Source organism: Hypomesus nipponensis, chromosome 10 (assembly GCF_054491055.1).
Source record: "Hypomesus nipponensis isolate SF chromosome 10, ASM5449105v1, whole genome shotgun sequence".
Classification (NCBI taxonomy): Eukaryota; Metazoa; Chordata; class Actinopteri; order Osmeriformes; family Osmeridae; genus Hypomesus; species Hypomesus nipponensis.
In genome coordinates this window covers 6,789,731-6,811,046 of record NC_140370.1, presented here as the reverse complement: position 1 = coordinate 6,811,046, position 21,316 = coordinate 6,789,731, and the positions used below count along the sequence as shown (strand labels likewise).

The 21,316-nt window shown below is 39.4% G+C and overlaps 1 protein-coding gene across 1 annotated transcript; it reads right to left on the bottom strand.

Moving 5' to 3' along the window:
• Positions 1 to 80: 80 nt before the first annotated feature.
• On the bottom strand, positions 81 to 15,229 carry slc4a2a (solute carrier family 4 member 2a). The gene is made up of 22 exons (XM_084707565.1): positions 15,176 to 15,229; positions 12,213 to 12,366; positions 11,737 to 11,969; positions 11,029 to 11,162; positions 10,632 to 10,894; positions 9,012 to 9,148; positions 7,910 to 8,090; positions 7,472 to 7,607; positions 6,640 to 6,835; positions 6,455 to 6,560; positions 6,008 to 6,192; positions 5,550 to 5,766; positions 4,916 to 5,119; positions 4,489 to 4,637; positions 4,063 to 4,257; positions 3,365 to 3,571; positions 2,984 to 3,073; positions 2,578 to 2,744; positions 2,087 to 2,340; positions 1,742 to 1,911; positions 1,344 to 1,517; positions 81 to 1,200 (listed from the first exon to the last, which is right to left on the bottom strand). Exons 1-22 carry the CDS (start codon positions 15,227 to 15,229, stop codon positions 1,120 to 1,122), a joined length of 3,687 nt encoding a protein of 1,228 aa, XP_084563691.1. The 3' UTR covers positions 81 to 1,119.
• Positions 15,230 to 21,316: the final 6,087 nt, after the last annotated feature.

The following is a 21,316-nucleotide window of genomic DNA, read 5'->3' as shown; positions in this document are numbered from 1 at the left end:
CATCGTCTTCACCTTTCTTGTATATTTTCTTTTAAAAGTAATTTCACCATAGGTGACATGGTCAGAACCATATAGCAAAGTCAACTGAAGGTTTAGGATTACAAGGATATGCCCAAACATTTTTAGTGTAATTTAACATGAATATGTCTGCCTATTTTATATTTAAAAATAGCCAATATAAAAATATGTATATTTTCAATTAAATTATTTATTGCATGCACTGAAAAGCGATTCTTGACTCTAAATGTAAAATCATTCAAAATATTATTTGTATTATTATTACATCTAGTTTTAAAGTAGTCTACGGTCTCTTACATGAGTGTTACTTGATTACCAGATGGAATTGTGCATATTGGAGTGGGCATGATGGATATTGTGCAAAATTGTACATGTACCATATGTGATCATGTGATGATGGCAAATTGAATACATGTATTTAATTATTTCCTACCAAAAGTTTAATTAAGTGCTTGGTAAATTAGGAATATTTGAACTAAAACTTGCATATTATAGTACAATATCAGTGTGTCGCACTCCTATCTAAAATACCCCAAAGATACAATGCATACAAAATGTACTAAGTCAGCATTAGCCCCCCAAAATACAAACAAAACAATACACTCTCCAAAATGCAAAATATAAAAAACATGATTTTGGTACAGAAAATTAAAGCTGCACTAGATAATGTTATAAAATAAATTCAAATATGAGAAACAGCGCCCCCAAATGAATTTCTCTGCTTTCCTCCAGCTTGAGTTTGATTGACAGTGGTTTCACACAAAAAGGCAAGGAGGAAAGTCTGCCTCGCTGAAGGACATTGGCTGGAACCAGATTTCTGGAACATAATTGTCTGGTAACTAATGGGCAACTCCAATAATTAGAAATTTACATTCCACTGGCACTGAGCTAGCTGTGTTGCTAAACAACTCTCAAAGGGCCTCATTAGCTTACACAACATGTTTTTAGGGGACAAAACGTAATCCTTTAACTGAAAAGATCTCACCTATTGTATCTTTAAAACCACAAATAAAATCTATAAAACCATCACAGAATACTATTGAAGAATTTGGCATGTTGGTCATGTTGGCTTGGCGGCCTGGATCCATAAAGAGTGCTGGCTCATATGGGCATATGCATCTCAGTGTATTCATCCTGACACTCCTTCTCATCAAATGTTGGTTCTCCATCATCTGAGTCCAACTGGGAGACAATGAGAGACAGAAGGTGGTTAAACTGAACCTCAAGCCTCAGATTCTGCTTTTAATGGACCACCAATATCCATACCTATCCTGATATTGAGTGATTAAGTGAGGTTGTGTGTATGTGCCGATATTGAGACTTACACACTGCATCTCACGCTTAGTGAAGATCCAAGGCAGGAGGTACATCTTGACTGGGATTGTGAGGATCAGGACAAAAGGGAAGGCAAGGGAAGCCACGGTGGACATGACTGCCCAGAGCACAGCCAAAGATATCAGCTGGATAGTTGTGAACAAGTGCATACGCAGGGTCTTTACCTGAAATGAAAGCAATCCATTCATGTTTTAACCTTATATAGATATACCTGAAAATAATATTTACTGCTAATAAGAGTGAGGAATTCTTTGTGTTTTTGAGGTTCTGCATTCCCTAAAGTAGAACTGTGTTCATTCAGAGCTCCGGAGTTCTCTTTTGCCATAGGTTTTTAGAGTAGGCAAAAAAGGTTATTTTGTGTCCCTTGGAAGGTTGGAATATAACTGACCTTGCGCACATAGGTGTGGTCGGGGTGGTACTTAGGTGGCATTAGCAGCAACAACAGGCGCTCTGTAAATTGGATACCATTAAGTGACATCACACCCATGTAGAGGAAGATCCCAAAGAGCACAGCAAGGGGGATCTGTCGCAGCAGATCTCCAATCACTATGGACAGACCTGGCGAGGTGAAGAGACTATGTGAAGTTTTGTACCTGTCACTCTCAATAATCTATTATTACGAGTCATGATTATGACAATATAAGGGCACCTAAAATCCTATTTAGATACATATTCTATTAAAAATAAAAAGTGACACAAACATGTGCAGGTTTACTTTTAGATTTGCACCTACCAACAAACAAAGCCACGAAAAGCCCAGTCACCCTCTGCTCCTTCACTTCCTGGATACGAGGCTTGTCACCAGGGGCGACAGCCTTGCTCATGACAGTAAGGGCATTGGCGTGGGTAACCGAGCGCACTGTGGTGGCAGCCAACCAGGGCAGTCCGAAGAGGGCTGAGACCCCGCCCATGGCCACAATGATGAGGAGGTCCAGATGAAACCCAGAGCCCTTTACCAACATGCGCTCCTTCTTACACACTATCAGTCTGAGAGAAAAAGGAAGAAAGGGAACACAGAGACATTATACAGTATATACTAGGGAGGTTGTGAAAAGAGGAGGGTTGTAGAAGGCGTAAGTAAGAGGATTTTCTTTCTTTCTAGACGACCCGGGTAGAACTAAAGCTACATAGTTATTCAGAAGTCTGGGAAATACATAAATGAGTAAAAAAGCTGTATACACATTAGTGAGATATTCTGAAGGGTTTGGTAGAAAAGTCACACACGTGGTGATCTGTGTCTCCATGAAGATGAGGATGAAAACAAGCAGGGCTGGCAAGATGCTGGCGGCCATCATCCACACGGGGAACTGTCCGTCTGAACCCAGAGGAGGGATCAGCCAGCCTCGCTTGTGTGGGCTGGTCACTGAGAGACCACAAGGCACACTCAGCTTCTGCACAGGTGTCAAGGGGCAAAGGTTAGAACAAGATGTGTGATCTTTGATATCTATGCACCTTGAATTTCTTATCTTGAAATATCTTTAGTTGGAAGTGGCTTTTTAGCCTACGTCTGTATTTCAAGAATTTTAAAGGTCTGAGATTGTGTGAAAACCTATACAGGTGTGTATGTGTGTTAAATAGAGACCAAACCTACTGATGTGCATTGTTTTTGACAATTGTATTCATGACTTACCTGAGTGTATGTGTCTTTAATGCTGAAGTCCACTAACACCATGATGAGAATTGCAATTGGTACCCCAAAATCACCAATCATTCTGCGGAGCTGAGGTACAAAATACATGTTTTACAGGTTAACATAATCATTTAATCAAATTAACAATCTTACAGTATTTTAATTATCAACATACAAAAGATACATTACAGATACAGTCAATGTTTTTTTTTCACATACAATACAATCTCAAACATGCTCATACTTATTCAAACAATGTGTTTTGTAGTGCTTTAATATCCAATAGATAATATAATTTAAATTGAAATGGACAGTAATACAGCATAACATACAACAGACAATATCATATGATAATTTCCCTGACAGGCCAATGACACTTACCCCACCAGGGAAGAAAGAACTGTTCTTGAACTTGCGTAGATAGAAAGCGATGAAGAACGTTCCAGACATGAGGACCAGAGACAAGAGGGCAGTGTTGGGTTCTCCTGCAAAATGCCCAGGTACACTATCCACAGTGGTGTTGCAGGTCGGCAACGTTGTCGAGTTAATACCTGAACAGCAGCTCCGCAGAGGATGCTCTTGAAAAATCTGTAGAGTTTGTAGGAACGGTGTATAAATCAATGGATTATTATTGATAGATTATTATAACAAATCTGGTCTGGAGATTGGAGTGCAGCAACCAATCAAATAATAGTACATATATATTGTTTTGGTGTGGAGGTAAATGTATCCCTCAGGTTCTGGTAAACATTTCCAATAAGTTTAGCCCAACAACACCCTCATTTGCAGTTTTCTGTATTAATGTGTCCTCGGCCTGTCTCTGCCTCAAACAAGTGATCTGTGCTCTGTAAATAAGAACAACCTGTATTGTTGTGTATATTTTCCTGTGAATTTGTTTCTGTTGAGTTAGTAAACCCAAGACCTGTAGTATCGTTAACCAGTCTACAGTGTTTGATGGGACCAGAAACCAGCTAACATTACAGACCCAACACAGCTTCAGTTTTGATGGTCGCTGAAACATAATGAAAACAACCCATGAAGTGTCCCCACCCAGCATTGATAGATGGCCCTGAGCTCACCTTGGCCAGTTTAGAGAAAGTCTCGTAGATGAAGATGAGGGAGATGAGGAAGGAGAAGATCTCCTGGGTGAAGCGTGAGACAAAGCGCACCAGGAAACTGCCCTCAAAAGCCACAGTGATAACCACAATGAGGACCAGCCAGAACCCGATCCACACACGGCCGGTCAGGTACTCCATATAGTTGGCCTTGCAGAACTGACATTGCACAGAAAAAGATCACAAGTCAATCAGTAGTGATAGCACTGGAGTCCTTTTGTTACACCAAATTGTAATGTTTTTAACCAAAAGGTTTCTTACATTTCTGAGATACAATCAGGCTTTGTGAATACACCATATCATCATTTGTATTTTTATTAGTATTTGTATTATCACTGAATTATTTCAACAATTATGGACACTATTGTTGTGATATTTATTGTGACTGACAGAGTAGAAGGCCTCTTCAAAGACCAGCAGGGGACCAGAAAAACCCACGACCAGAAGAGGCTGAGCCCCCAGTAGATTGAAGACCACCCCCTGCATGGCAGTGGCAATGATCAGTTCAGACACACCAATGAGGCCCTCGGTTTTCTCACCTAAACAAAAAGGAAGGGGAACATTGTATTAGATAACCACAGCTCATTCTTATTATTACTGTAATTTCATTTGTGTCTATTGGATGTTATTCACACTAAAGACAATACCTCTAACTTTTCCTTGTCTTCCTCTTTCATTCTCCTTGCCTTTCTTACCTCTCCTAATTCGACTCCCCTCCTTTTAAACATCTTCCTTGTTTCTTCTCTCTGTCTCTGTCTGTCTCTCTGAACCTTCCCACCCCTGTCTTTTGATCCCCTGGAAAGTGATAGTGACTGACCCAGCAGTCCACCGAAGGTGATTGCAGGTGACAGGGCAGCAAAGTAGATAAAGATGATCGCAGCCATGCACTGAGGGTTCAGCGCATCTTTGAAGTCGCTGACATATTTGGGGTAGCGCTGTGCAGCGTCACAGATCAGTCCACCAAACAATCGCCCTGACCTTCGGAGGGGATCATCCACAGGCTTGGAAGGCAATTGTAGAGCTGAGGGAGGGATGGAAGAGTGAATAAGAGCCGACCTTTGGCTTTTGTTTAGCTTTATCTGCAAAGCTGCCAGTCAATGTAATTGCACAAGTGGGCAGTGTTTTTACTAAGTAGTGAGTGTAACCAATTCAACTCAATACCATGAACCTCCTGACAAAATGCTAATTTAAAAACGTCATATTAGTATGTTAATTTATAATCAATGCTAATATTCTTGTTACATTTCCATACTTTTAAATGTTACAAGGTTGGATTTAATGTTTAACTTTTGTTTTAGGGCAGCGAAGAAGCTCTTGTTTTATGTCAATTAAACTTGATAGGAAGTAAGAATAAGAAAACACATACTGTCTTTTCTTTTCATATACTTTTTATACAATCATCAGACTGTCTGACTCTATACATTCCATGTACCTATATACAGTTCATGCACCTTTGTCTATATGGGTCTTGGGTTCTTTGGCCTGTAGATTTCCATCCTGTTCTTCCCTCTTGCGGAGCATCTCTCTTTGGAAGTGAGCCACTGAGCGCAGTAGCTCCTCTCCACCCACCTCAGATGGGGGCAGCACGATACTGCAGTCCAGGAAGCAGTTGATAGCATTCAGCAGATCCTTATGCTCATCCGCTGAATACGCAGCCGCATGAAAGTTCTGATGGAGTTAAGAGAGGTTAAGGATAAACAGAACAAACAAGTTATTTCTTGCTTAGCTTTGTTAATGTGGGGTCTGCCAATATAGATGATGTTTCTGTGTTCCTGTACACTGTCTAATAAAATCAAGCACTTGAACGTACATTTGGTCATTTTAGCAGCCACTAGTTTCTCACTTACAGCTCTTGTTTATGCTTTTAAACTAACTATAACCATCTTCTAACTCTTTGCTTTTAAATCACCTTGTCAGACATCAACGTAGAGATGGATCGCCCAATCTGGTGGTAGTCAATATTGGCGGTGGGCGGGCCGAGCAGCAAGAAGAGGAAACGCACGGGAACAGGCACCTCCAACACAGACTCCAGCAGGACCGCCTCCTGTAGGCGCACGAACACCATGGAGGGTTGGTCTAAGAAGGCCACGCTGCCTGATGGGAAATAAGTCAGGGTTACTGGACTTAATAATGAAGGAAAATCCATTGCTAAATCCTTCGAAAGACTCAACCATTAGAATTATTTAAACATGACTTTATTTTGATGAGCTAACTAAATTCCTTACAAGATTGTCAATATAACTTTTAGCTCCTTGCATTCATCCAGCTATCATCTCACTAGACCAATACAACTGAATAAAGTGGTTAGACTACTCATTCTTCATTTGAAAAGGAAACATGAGATAGCAACGCGTACCCACGAGAACCACAGTGGCTTCTGCATTCTCAGGGATCTTCTCCATAAGCTTGAGCTCATGCTTGGACTTGGACCTGTGCATCCCCAATACAGCATGAGCATCTTTCTGTGGAACACAAAAGGGTTTGAAGGTTTAGTAACACACACAGACACATACTGTATGCACACACACACACACAACAGACCTCATTCTTCTCCACGTCGATGTGCGTGTCCATGGGGGCCCCTGCAGCCCCTCTTTCACCCATGAGGGGCTCAGTGACAGAGGGCTCAGGCTGGCCTGTATGGTTGGTGCTTTGGTGAGTCACCACCAGAGAACCCAGACTGGCTGCTGAGATGTTTCTGGAAAAGGAACTGTACTCCTTCTCATCACTTGGATGACTGGAAGCGTAAACAAGATAGAAGAAAATAGTCTTTGTAGAGAAAACAAACTTGCTCTTGATGTACCTAGTTTTGTCTGTTTAGTGAGTAAATGTATATTTTTGAGAAGCACTCTTTGTCATGTTTGCTGAAATAAACTTCACATCCTGATAACAATCAATGATTCAAATGCTCTGACAGTAAAATAAAATGCATCCAATATCTGTGGCCATTGCAGAACTGTAATTAACATGACCAACCATTGCATTCAGATCAAAAGCAATGATTGGATGGCATTTGGACCAAATGCAATTATTGGATGGATTACTTGACTGTCGTCCTCCTAACAGTCATCAGGCAGTAGGTTCATGTGTTTAGGGGGAGGGGGTTTGAAGGGAGGGGGTGGGATATTTTGGGTTGAATACATTCAAACTCAAGCCACTATTGCTAGTTTCGCAAAACGTACCTACGCTGCCTATACTAGTAACTTTTATATACAGATAGAATAACGTGCAAAGGGACACACATAAATCAACAACAAAACAACATCAAATCATAAATCAAGTTTGTTAACAAACTTATTTTGTCACTAGTTAGAGTCCACTATATAGTATTAGAAAGATAGTGGTAGACAATAGAGTCAGAGTAGAGTGTTACCTATGTTTTAAAAGTAGTGCTCTGAGGACATTGGCTCGATCCTCAGCTTTAATCTGGTCTGAGATGATCATCTGCTCCACCACCTGATGAGCAATACCCGGCAGGGTCTTCTGATCCAAGTCTAGAAGTACGGCGCCTGAAGAGAAGGGTTTCAAGTTTCTTGAACATCATTTTTTCAGTTGCAAAAGGGTTCTAGCTAGAATTAAACATTTTTGTGCCTTCTTCTTCCTTGTGTCCTTAAATATCTCTGAACTTTCTATTTAATTTCCTTCCCACTCCTCTGCGTCATTTTTACTCGCTCCATTCCTCCGTCATATTTTACATGCACCGAACATGTACATTTTACTTGCCACTTCAAACCTCCTCTCTCTTCAAAGTCCATTCTCCTCCCTACTTCTCCCTACTCTGCCTGCCTCCCTTCCTCTATCAGTTTCTCACCGTGGGAGATGGTCTTGCGGAGCTCCAGCAGACTACGGAAAGAGAGCGAGGACACATGCGGTTTGCCCCAGCGCTCGGTCTCCTCCTCCACGTCCTCCTCAAACTTGATCCAGCGTGCCGTCTCCCTCCACTGCATCTCCTGGTTCTTATTAATCACCAACTCGTTTAGCTCAACAAAGACCTGGAATGACCCATAAATACATAAAACAGATGTTTACAAATAAAACTCTGTGAAGCTGATTGTTGGTTATGAGTTATGTCCACACCAAGGTCCGATGCCCCTGAACACACTAGCTCACCTCAGCAATGTACATTAACAAAGAAAATGTGTTAATATTAGTAAAGTACATCATGTCATGATCATAAGAATCAGACTACACAAGTTATTGTGGTCAAATATTCTTACCTTCTGTTGCCAGGTCACTTGACCCACATACTCCATCTGAACCATAGTGCCCAACTTTCATGCGTGAGAGAGAGTGATCTAGTAACTTGCTGAGTGCAGTAAGCTAACAAATCACGGTTACCTGTCAGTCACAGGCACACGCATTCTGTCACTGGCCTGACGTCACACACACACACTTACCTGGCTAATGAAAACAAATCTAAGTCCCTGTATTACTTCTTAGAGCCACTAGTGTCATCTTACCGAACCTCTCTTTTGTGAAGTGTGTGAAAGTCCTTCCTTCCTTCATTATTCATGTCTGTCCCTGGTTTTCCTTCTCCTCACATTACATATGGTGACTTTGTGTCTGCTGTATGTATTCCTCTGTATCCCACAGCAGACATGTCATTAATTGTCAAGTGGCTCGAGCTACAGTAAGTCCTGCAGTTATCTCTGGAAGTTCTAATGCTAAAATTAAATTAATGATATACTATAAGAAATGTGAGCATCAGATTCATCCATTCTGTCAAGCACATGACGTAGCCCTGTGAGATAAAATTTGAACCAAACTTAAACTATTGCAATTGAATGCATGACATGACCTAATTTTGATGCCCCCCAAAAATTGAACTTCAGCTCGGTTAGGCCCAACTATCTGCCGTGCTGCTGTTTGTGTTTGTCTGCATCCTGTGTCTGGCTCTGGATGTGTTCCCTCACCTCATGTGGGGTGCGATCCAACTTGCGGTTGCGGACGCTGGGTTCTGTGTGGTTCTTGGTGATGTGCACCACCGGTCCCTTGGGGCTCTTTTTGACCAGGTGACGTCGCACTCCAGGCACATCCTCAAACCGGTGACCTGGTCAGAGAGACAGGAAGGAGAGAAGAAATTGAAAAAGTTGGATACGACAAAAGTAAGAAAGTTGTTAAAAGAGGGAAAGAGACATGACCGATTCTCACTCCCTTCACAGCAGTTTAGGTCCTTATGACAGTTACATCATACTGTGTGAGGAACATCATAACTGACAGATTATGCGTGCAAGTGCTTCACCATGCTTTAACTATCTTTGCCACACTAAGCCATTACTGTACCTCAATCTTGACAGCAAGACCACACACCGATTCTCACGGTAATGCCTCTTTCTAGCAGTAATGAACATTTCAGGGTTGGTTAAACAGTAAAGAAGTTTTTTCAGGACAAACAAAAACGAGACTTAAAGCTTGGGAAACACAAAGCAAACCAATTGACCGCACACATTTTAACAGGCAGATACACAATTACCTCCTAACAGCTTTCTTTAAACTTGGTATTGGTGATTCTACACCACATACATACAGTATTATACAAAAATCTCCATATAGGTAAGCGTGTTGATCTTAAAATGGCACAGTAGTGTTTTACTGATAAAAAGGAATAATGATATCCGAATACTCACTAATGTCTCAGTTTCAGATGCAGTTGAAAAAATGTCAACGCATTGAGAAAACTATTCAAAACACAACCAGGCTTCGCAATTTTGAGTCAAAATGATGGATTGTTGTCCCAAAATCAGTTTTATGCACATGCACACACACACTCTGAATAGGAAGAAAAAAATTAAACATGGCACAAGTGGAAAAGTACAGCTGTACGCCCTTTGAAATGTCTCACATTCCTACAGAGCACAATTGGCATGTGGGATGAACAGCATTGTTTACTTGTCAAAAGAACAAAAAATGACATTTTTGATGTGATGGTGAGATTACAATGCAAATCGACTGAGATGAATGGGCTTTTATGTTAGTGTAGGCCCGTTACCAGAACCATGCATACAGCCCATGCCTAGATTGTTTCCTACTAAATCCTTGTCTCAGTCCTTAAATGATCTAGCTACCATCCCTTATCCCAAATTCATCCCCACCCTCCTAAAACATGTTACCTACACGTTGGGCATACACATAAAAACTCACACAAGTATGTTCCTGGGTAAGTATGGCATCCATTTCTCATTGTTACTGCATAAGAGTTGGTAAAAAAAAATCATCATTAAATCATAAGGCTTATTATTGGGATATAACAACTCTTTTTTTACAAAGTGATGAGTAAATGTACTTTTGACACACCCGCATGGTAAACATTTTTAGATCTTATACAACTTTAAAGTTATACTAATAAAATAGACTGTGTGTATTCTATATTGTTGTATGAACGTGGTTGTAGTTGATTGGAAGTATTCACATCGAAAAGGACAAGTTCTATCTTATCACTATAAGGAATCATTTTCTCCAAACCATTTCGGCTGATTCCAATCAAGTTTCTTGATGGTTATTTTTGATGATTTAACGTTAGATGTGCCACTCACTCTTGATGCCGTCTAGGTCTGCAGAGGCCAGCGTCTGAGCTTCACTGTCATCGGTGGCAACGCGGTGCAGACTGCCTGTCATGTTGCCCATGCGCCGCCTCTCATGGAGACCGTAGCTGCCACGGCCACTTGGGGGCGCTTTAGCGGATGAAGAGGGGGTGGAGCCCCTGCTAGGCGGGCTGGCGGAGTCCAGGGACAGAGCAGAGGGGACAGACGACAGACTGTTCCTTCCTTTGTGAGGAGTACAGATAGAATCTGGATCACTGTGGACACAATAAAAAGGTCATCCATTTCTAAGATGGATTAAATAATAGAAAAAGATAAAATAAATAGAAAAGGGCGTGTATTCATGTGTGGGTAAAAGTGCTGGTGTGGAAGTCTTTTACGTAATACTCACTCAGTAGGAGTGGCATCTGGTAGGTTGGTGCATGTGGCCAGGGCTGTCTGGGGTACAATGGTAATTTGCCCAGGAACAGGGATATGGCCATTCTTACAAGGGCTTGATGCAGCAGTGCCATCTGACAGGAAGAACTGTGGAGAAGAGAGATTGACTGGGTCAGTGTTTATGTGTGTTTTTGACCATTAGTAGGCCTTTTGTCATGAGTCACACCTCACAAACTACAAAACTAAATACATGAGTATAAATACTAAATAAACAAAAATGCGTAAAATGACAATATAGTTAAAGAATGAACTATCCACCTAGTGTGGTATGTGGTAATGTGTATGTCTAAAATGTATCTGGGTGGTTAGGTATCATGATCATTTGAAAGGCCCCGTGCAAATTAATGGAGCAACTTTCTAGGCCAGAAGCCAACTTAACTGTACAGACTGCATCACTTTGATTTGTGCATCACTAATAAAGTTAAGTTCTGATAGATTGAATAGAGGGATGTTAAAACAGTGGAACAGCATCCAAATAAATAATGTGTCCATGGTCAAGAGCTGGCATGAAAGTTGACAAAGAACCTTGTTCTGCTATTGAGTGACAAGCATGACCTGTGTCTTTGTAATAAGCCTCTTTTTATTGTCATATTTTACTTCCTGAGCAGGTTGTCTCTCCATGGGTATACTTGCTTCATGTTCTGATTGTGTGTCAGCCCACCTGGTCATCCTCATTGTGCATATCACTGTCAGTGTCAGGGGTTGCCGTGGTTGTGTCTTCCTTCCCATCCTCTTCCTCTTCTTCTTCTATGGAGGGGGCTCCGCTGGCCTCACCAGAACCAGATGCCCGCCTTCGTCCTGCCTCCCTCTTCTTCTTGCCACTCTTCTTCTTCTTCCCCTCCAGGGGTAGTTTTGACAGTGGGTGGTGGATATGGAGGGAAGAATGACGGTGGTCTAGAGAGCAGAAAGTCATTGTTTTATAATTATGTTGTCATACAATGACATGTTCACCATCATAGACTGTATCTAAACAGTAAACTTGTGTTCCACATGCCATCCTCTTTTTTGTATTGTATTACCCGGTTATATCAGTTATTTTATAATCAGTTAATATTATCATTGTATCACAAGCATAATAAATTAAATTGCATAGAAAGGAACATTATTCTCAAATCATGTGAAGATTTTGTAACTCACATTCAATGTCCTCCTCATTGAAGGTATGGTGCTTTTCAGGAGGACCACGGATAGGTTGGCTGAGGATCTGCTGAAAGCGCTGCACCCCCAAGGTCTTGTTCAGGTCTTGTTCTTCATCATCATCATCATCCTCATGACGCTGAGGAGGTGTGGGCTAATAGTGAGGAAAAGTTAGGGTTAATTCAAACTAATTACACGTCTAGTGTTGCATGGGGTTATGCTTCAATCTGATTGTCTACCATATTACATGACTATTGACTTAGGTTAATTTAATTTAAAATGAGTTGGTGTTCAGTATATTCTTGATTCATGTCATGCGATTTGTAGATGAAAAAAATAACTAAACTAAAGGTTTTTGCTTATTGTCATTAAAAACTTTTTGAGGTTCTTTGCATACTATGGATTTTGCTGTTAAATATGTGTAAGTTGAGGAGGACATTGTCCCCCCTTTTTTAATACATGTTTTCTAATACCGTCAACCTGCTATATAATGCTGATTTGTGAGTTGTAGCTAATTACGTTGATTATGTATGCTTTTTAATGGGGCCTAAAGTATGTGTATGTGCAGTACAGTGTACCGTATGTTTATGTGTTTCTTTCCCTCTAACACAATCTCTCTGTCTCTAAAATGTTGCTGGTCGTTCAGTGAACAGTAAAGAAGACAACAGCATTATGCAACTTCAACCTGAAAACACTGGGGGGAGACATGTGCCAGTTTAAACCGTGATGCGTTTTCTCTTTCCTAGAAGTCTGTTAAGTATACAGTTTACCCATGCCTGAGAAGTGTCATGTCAGGGTCCCACTGCAAAAGTATAATCCTTGAGAGGATTTTTACTTTATTTATACTTCTTATGTAGGTCAAATCAATCAAATACAGGATTTGAACACAATTGGCGGGTGTTTTCTTTAATACTAATACAAATATCCCTGAATGATCAAATAAGGGATATTCACTCAGCCTCTCCCCCTATTTAAAACAATTATATAAAAAATAAGCAATATTAAAGCAAACCAGACACTGTACAATTACAAGGAAGGTATGTCTGTATGGCAATTGCCTTTAGCATTATCTGGTCAGCTCCCTTCATTGAAAATTTAATTGCCCCCTACCTCATCTCAGTCTGTTTACAGTAAACAAATGCTACTGTAGTGATCAGGTAAGGATGACTGGATAATGATGAAAGCCTGTATTTTCTTTTTAGAAAAGTAATTACACCACCAAAAGCAATGTCTGTACATTGTCTACAATAAATGTAAAAACCTTTCTGTACTGCTTACAGTTAGAGCAAATAAATATAGCAGTTAAGTTTAGATATTGGCAATCCTCTAAGAATGTTCAACTGCCAGCTCCAAACCAAGACTCAAACAAGAACTCCAGAGTTCTCACAAAGGAATGGATAACATTTTAACTAGCTAACATTTTGTAAAATAAAATAAAAGAACAGACAGTTGTTTGGGGTTCCATGCTAATATATTTCACAGTGCAAAAATAAATACAGATGAAATACAGATGTAGGTATGAACCTTACTAAGGTACGTTTTTTCAAAATGATATTACATCCGTGGCTTCATTTTAAGTCTTTAGCTTATCAAATGTAATATTTTTCTATTACATGTCACAGCCATGCATTAGTGACAAATGTATTCCAATTGTAGAGCTATGTGTATTTTGTGTCAGCTATTGTGTATTAGTTATGTGGCAATTTCACTAACCTCTGACTTTGATAGAAAATCCATGCTGCCCCTGCCAGCCATCCCAAAAACAGTTTGAAAGGATGATAGCTGCTCTCATGACTAGCATTAACCAACAAATGCTAACAAAAGGTTAAAGTATCCAGGAGAGAAAAGTTTGGCATTGCTACACCTAGCAGTTCCAATGCCCCCAGTCACATGACGAGAGTGACAAGTAGAGACAGGAAATGATCAGCTGTGCGTAATGTCACATTTGTTTACATATGTTAGAATTGTACATACCATTAAATCTTTAAACTTTTACTGTTACTGGCAGGTGCCTGTTGTGAATCCAGTAACTCAAGGAACAGAAGGTTCCTAGATAGCTTTCTTTTCAGCACTACTAGACCCTAAAGATCAAAACCTACATCCTTGCCCCATCATTGCTACTTCCCCATGTTTCCGTGAACGCCCTCCAATGAGTATTAGTCAAAGCTGGTGCTAATAATTAAATCTGGAAAGGAATGCTTGTGGGTGTGTGGGTGTCATACAGTACCACCACATTTGAGCCTTTTCTGAGAGAAATTAAAGGAGCTGCCAAAACATTCAACTACCGGTCAGCTGAGAGCTGCACTGCTCAAAACTGAAGCTGTTGTTGGGGAACTACAATGCACTGACCCACCATGGAGGAATTATCTTTACTGGCACTTGATGTAGAAAACCCTGGACTCCAGATGTCTCAACTCAACCCTCTCTCGTACCCTTTCCTACATCCAGCTCTGATGAGGAGAAACATCGTGAAATGTAATTTATACATTTGTTGTCCTTGCTAACCAGGTGTTAAATCTATTAGTGTGTGATTAAAGGCAGTATGGCAGTGACAGTTAAGGTAACCAATGCAGGAATATTGCAGTCAGTGACAAATTATTAAACATGAAAATTACTAATGTAACATACATTATGCTGGCCTCTTCAACAAGGCCAATAACTCACACTGACATAACACTTTTATCTATTATTTAGTCCATCTTAAGTCCATCCACCACCTTTGCACATGTCATATTGCAAAAAGCTGCCCTATTTTATATATTTTTTGTAACATTTTATATTTATATCTATTTTCAATATTCATATTGTTTATCTCTTTAGTATTTGAGTTTTTAATTGTATTTATACATTCTGCTTTTTAAAATTAAGATCTGTATATGTTTATTGTGTGTACCTTAATAATAATAATAAAAACAAACTTCCTGCCTCTCCTTAATATTATATAATAAAATGATCAAACTCACTGAGATTGAAGAAGCAGCAACAGGGTTGTTGCTAACGTCCTTGGGTTCACTCATGGCTCCGTTAGACATCAAGAGGTCACGGCACAGTTGTATTGCTTGTGTGCCTCTGTCAGCAGGGGCTGACTTAGCCCTTTTCACTCTCTTTCTGGCTCAACAATGGACATCAGGGTAGCATATCCTGAAGAGGGAAATGAGCAAATGTAGTATTAGCAAAATAGGTGTATAGTGAATAGGTCAAGTGTGTCTTCATGAAAAAAAAGTTGATCGAGTTCAATAGAAAGAACTACAAGCAGTTCCATTAGGTTATTTTCTTTATGGATTGACCCTGACAAAACCAGAAAAAAACAATTACCTATAAACAACCCTAGATATACAATAAATTGTCATTACGAATTGATTTTGATCAATTGATATGATCTTTTAGCTTTTTTAGCAAATACAAGAAAGAACATGCAAACTTAAAATATCAAAGGAATCCCTGATTTACTATTTAAACTAATGGATATAAGATGTAGGTCTTTGCCATTCTGGAAGCTTGCTTGACTGGAAACACTATTGTGGTTGGTTATGTTTTCTGACTCATAGAAAAGTTTGTTGGAAGAAATTAAACCAATATGTTTGTGATGACAGATGGACCAATCATTGATTGGCAATAAGCCACTGTGTTCAAAATCCTAGGTGAGGACACAAGGGAACATGATTTTCAGTTTAAGCATCATGGCATATTGTTCATTTACAGTTACGTAGACAGTCGGATGTAGCCATAAAATATGTACCCTAGTGCACATGTGATAAAGGATATTTCCTCCTCCCCATCAGTGCAGAACTGTCAGTGTGGTTTACACCAACAAGGTCGCTGGTGCAATGTCAAAGCTGCATAGAAAGTACAGACACAAAGAGAAATGGTGATGAGGAGGATTGTTAAAGGTATCATGTGACAATTCCTGTCTTCCAAGAATGTTATGATATTTGAGATGAACAGACAGAGGATCTTTAGCAGTGAATAAATGTAATGAGTTGTAGTTAATGTTTCTATTGTTATTTTTAAAATGTGTGTTTATTTGATGTGCTCATTCAGAATGAATCAGCAAAACTGTTTCACTACATGATTCTTTTGTTTGAAGACTCAATTAATCTTCTTCTCTTCTAAATGAAAACATATTACTCCTTCTCTACATTGTTCTTGGCATTTCTATGAATGTAGAACTGTCTGTGATCATAGTCTAGCCATTGCCCCACGTTTTTAACAAGCCTTATCTCAATTTAACATTTACCCAATACACCATTTTATTTTACAAATTATGATGGTAGGCTTCTTAAAAATATTACTATTATTTTCTCTATTTAATTGTCTGAACTCACTTCATCCATCAGGTACGTGAGTTGACTTGTGTCTGTGTGTACATGCTTAGTGCTCAATTTCAATCTGTCCATGATTCAACTATTAGATTTGGCACAGCCTTAATTTCATTAGGGAAAAGAAAAGATCGAGTTGAAGACTATAAAAATGGATTTCACTTTTTCTAATATATAGGACAAACATTAAGTACTGTACAGTCAGTGATTCTGTAAAGGGTCAAGGATTCAGTTCTGCTTTAGATTTTTGGGCCTTTTGTGGACATACTTCTTGAGGATGAGGTGTATGGAACCCGTTTAGATTTTTTATGCATTACAAATATATGTTTTTGAGTTAATTTGTGAGTGTTCCTGTGTGACCTTCTCTCACACCACACAACTTAATACATCTGTGATCATATCAAAGTCAAAACAAAGACACAAAACACTCCAGTTAAAGCAGGAGCTAGAAACAGATCAGTAAGTGGGATCATGAGGGAGATTCCAAAATCTTTTGACTGTTGTTTTACGGGATGTTAAGATCAACCATGAGTGGGCATTCACAATCTGCCAGCCAGTCACTAATATGTCTGGTAGTCAGTGTTATGCAATGGGGATTATGATGTAGAAAATGTTTTTGAGAAAAGATTACCCAATTTAAGTGTAATAGTGACCAGAGAGCTCATGTACACATGTCATTTATAGAAAACATTGCCTTGTAGTTCATGGTAAACCAGTGAAACACAATGAAGGATTGGTCTCTCTGACTGTAAGGTCATGGGAATGTCTTGTACCCTTTGAGTAATATTCCATGGTAGCAGACAGTTTTGTCTGTCAGATGCCCAAGAGGCTGCTGGAGAATGAAGATGTTTAAAAAACTATTTTAGGGATCTAATTATATGTATACACATTTTTAAGGTCCAAATTACAGCTAATGTCTTTTTTTTCTCATATTATGTTTTCCGTTTGAATTGTATAAATCATGCTAGATGGAGATGCATGAAACATAAGTATTTTACAGGCATTCCAATGGTCAGTACACTTCTCTCAGATCAGTCTGGCTCAAGGTGAAAGAGGACAGTGACTCAGCTACAGAACACATTTGATAATCAGAAACCCAGCACCAGACCCACAAATGCAAATCCTAATGTGAATATAAACATCCTAAATATATAGTTGTGAAAACACTCCACAGAAGACACCTACAAAATAGTATTTGATTGATTAAAGGATTAAGAATGCTTGTGACGGAGCCTGGTCATTTAAAGTAGAATATTTGTTTTAGAACAGGGGTCCACAACTGATGACACAGTTTTATCCAGACACTAAACAAAGGCATACACAATTGACACTGCAGTTTTTTGGGGGGACAAATTAGCTGTTTGAATAGATTTTGAACAGTTAATTATGCTGATTACTATAAGCAGTTGTGAAACAAATAATTCACACAGAAAAAACGTTCAGTCATGCTATCTAGTCTGGGAATTGATGAATGGATCACTGTGCCAAAGAAAACAATAATCAAAAAACTTGTTCTCAGAGGTTAGCGTAGCATGCCGTGTAACTCCTACAAAGCAGTTAGAGTAGAGTTGGAGAGGCGCTGAAATGAACATGTAAGCCACTCAAAATGGTAATGGATGCTATCCATCTCTTGTGAGTTTATAACTCTCATGGAAGCCCACACAAAGCTTGCATTAAAATAGTATGTCGTTCAAATACATGGAATGAATGTTGTTCATACTGTTTACAGCTGCACAGCATACAGTATACTGTTGAAAATTACTGGTTTTGATGTGATGTTTTTATAAGGTATAAATATGATATGGAAATATGCTAAATTGACAGGTAGTCATAAGTTATCTTCCCTCTTATGTAAATATGTCCACACATTACTGAAAGTGAAGAACTTACCCTTTCAGCATTCATGACAAGGGACCCATCACTGTGGTCATTCGTTTACATTCTGTCTGTCTAAAGTTTCAGATGCAAACCAATGACACTGTTAGACAACTATGACTGTGTCTGCAAACTTAAACATTTCAAAAGTTGCCAAAGACAATTGTGTCACCTTAGTTAAAAAAAATAGCAACTCAATAATGATCACTTGTCTTATCGATCATAAACATATCCACATACAAAGGTGAATGTTTGAATAGAATTCAACAAAAGATAATGGCATCCCTATTTTTTGGCCAAGTGCTAGTAGCTATAAATATGTGATGGACTGCAGTGACAACCCCAAAACACAAAGCATTATGACTGTGACAATGGGAAATTTAAGTCCTTGCCTGTGAGCTTGGAGTCAGCGACACAATTCAAGGTGACTGGAGTCAATGTGTGTATGTGTGTCTGTGCATGTGTGTGAGGAAGGAAGAAAGCGACAGAGCTTACCTCAGCATGCTTACCGTGGAGAGCTTGCAGCAACAGCAGACATCGTAGTGCACAGTAAGAACTTGATGTGAATTAAAAGGCAAGGAGAAAGGGAGAAGAGGAGAGGAAGTGCGTGAATGAAACAGCGAGAAGGAAATAGATGAGAGGTATGAGGAGAGAGGGAGTGATACACAGATACACTGAGAATGGGATAGACTGTTAAACTGTGTTGAACTCTTTCCCTGGTTCTAAAAACCTCACACTTGTCCATATGCACACACACACACATTCTGCTTTCTCTCTTTTCAGCATCAACTTATATTACTAAAGTTCAACTCATATTTCAGTCCCTCCCCCAAGTTCCATCCCCCTTCTCGGATTGGTTTCCTAGCAAGCATGTGACCGGGAAGATGACGCAGCAATAAATCACACACTTGTATTCACATGTAAACATGCACGGAACAGACATATCATTGAATATGGTGTAGTGGGAGATTCCCAGTAACACGCACTCGCACTTGGCATTGCACATGTTGCTTATCATGTGACATTTCTCAACGATTGTTAACTATTCTAACAAGCTACCATACCAACTGACTAATTTCTCATCAACAAAGAGCTCTGATATCACTCTTTGCCTCATTCCCACAATCATATGGAGTCTTGACTATAAGAGGCTATGTCATTGCACACACAGCAACACATTTGACATTGAGGAAATGTGTCTACTTGCCCCAGTGAAACAGACACCAAAGTGATCAAAACCAGTGATCAAGAAGCTAAGAGGTTTCCATGGTGATAGACAGGATGGTGAGCACGTGGTACTCCACAAGATGGCACTCATGACCAAGGCGCAGTTTCCCAGTACTGTAATGTGATTAGTTTATAATTGCTGGCCAGGAAGCATGTAATTAGTCAAAAACCTCCATAACATCATTAACATATATATTTTTTTAGACGGTTAAAAAGGTTCATGATTGGACAAGGGCCTATTTTTTTAAACTGCTGAATTCATGATGAATTGATGTTCTTCAACAGTGTATTGTTCTAGAAGAAGCAATATTAAGCTACCTATTCCAGGTGATGTTGGAATGAGCTAACAAGCAATATCAATACAGCAGAGGAACAGTCATTGGAGGCTAAGGCATTACAGGTCATTCTGAAGTCTGAAGACCAGGATAGGACAGTGGTGATGAGGGACCAGCTGAGTGGACAATACTTGTCCATCAATACAAGAAGATGTACAACAAATAGTAATTCTTCATCATTAAAGTTTAAATTAAAGTAATCATTCCCAGAATAGGAGCTATATTCCTGAGTAGGACTCAACCAACAGTCTAACAATTGTTGGCCCATGGGTCAAAAGGGTATGGAACCATTCCAAACCATGATATTCTCATGAATTAGTCAACTCATATTGATCACCTATCTGTCCTGAGACTAGGAAGACTCACCAAGACCAACTGTGCAAAAGGTTTATTCTGGAAAAAACTGTCAACTCTGCTGCAATAGTTTTGGGAAGGCCCTTTCTTTGTCAATATGGTAATAGCACGCATGCAAGAATCATGGTCCACATAGAAATCATTTGTCAAGATTGGTGTAAAAAACTAGACTGGCTCACAGAGACCCAACCTCAACCCTTTGGGATGAACTATAATGCAACTATGACCCAAGCCTAATCAACCAACATATGTGCTCAGCCTTAATGCTCTTGTGGCCAAATAGAAGGTAATCTGAGGTTTAGAACAAAAGAACATATAATGGTAATCACCTAAATAAATATTACTTTCTGAGACAATCTGATCCATTTAATTATTAGATTACCAAAACTGATGGATTTAGGTATTTGTAAAAATTACAATCGCAGCTGACACAAAAAGTATCTGGAAGAGCAAACATCAAATTAAGCACTCATAACAAACAGAAAGGACATTTCCAAAGGAAACTGAATTCATTTGAAAAGGACATCAAGATGCATTGACCTACCTTCTCTCTTGAAATGTTTGGGTTGCTGACTCCTCCAGATGCATTTGTCTGCTGCTGTCCAGCAGTATACCTACAGCCCTCCAGTATGATCCTCTCTACAGAGGGCTCTTTTATAGGGACGAATTCAGCGAGTCTGTGTGTTCTATGTAATTAATATTGACCGCCTTTAAAGAACAACTAAAAACAGCATAACAGCTATTATCCATGGGAATAGACATAGTTATAATTCACAGGTACAGTACGGACAAAGTTAGAGCAAATTGTGTGCACAGTGCCAGTGTCATAAAGCCAAACTGTTACGCAATGTATGTTTACAGTTGCAAACATACTTTGTTTAGACCATACAATTATAATCAATAAAACTTATAATGACTAAATGTGTTCAAGGGGTTTTGGTACAGTCTGTAACTGTATCAGACTGATTAAAAAGGTACAATGTATGGTCAGCAT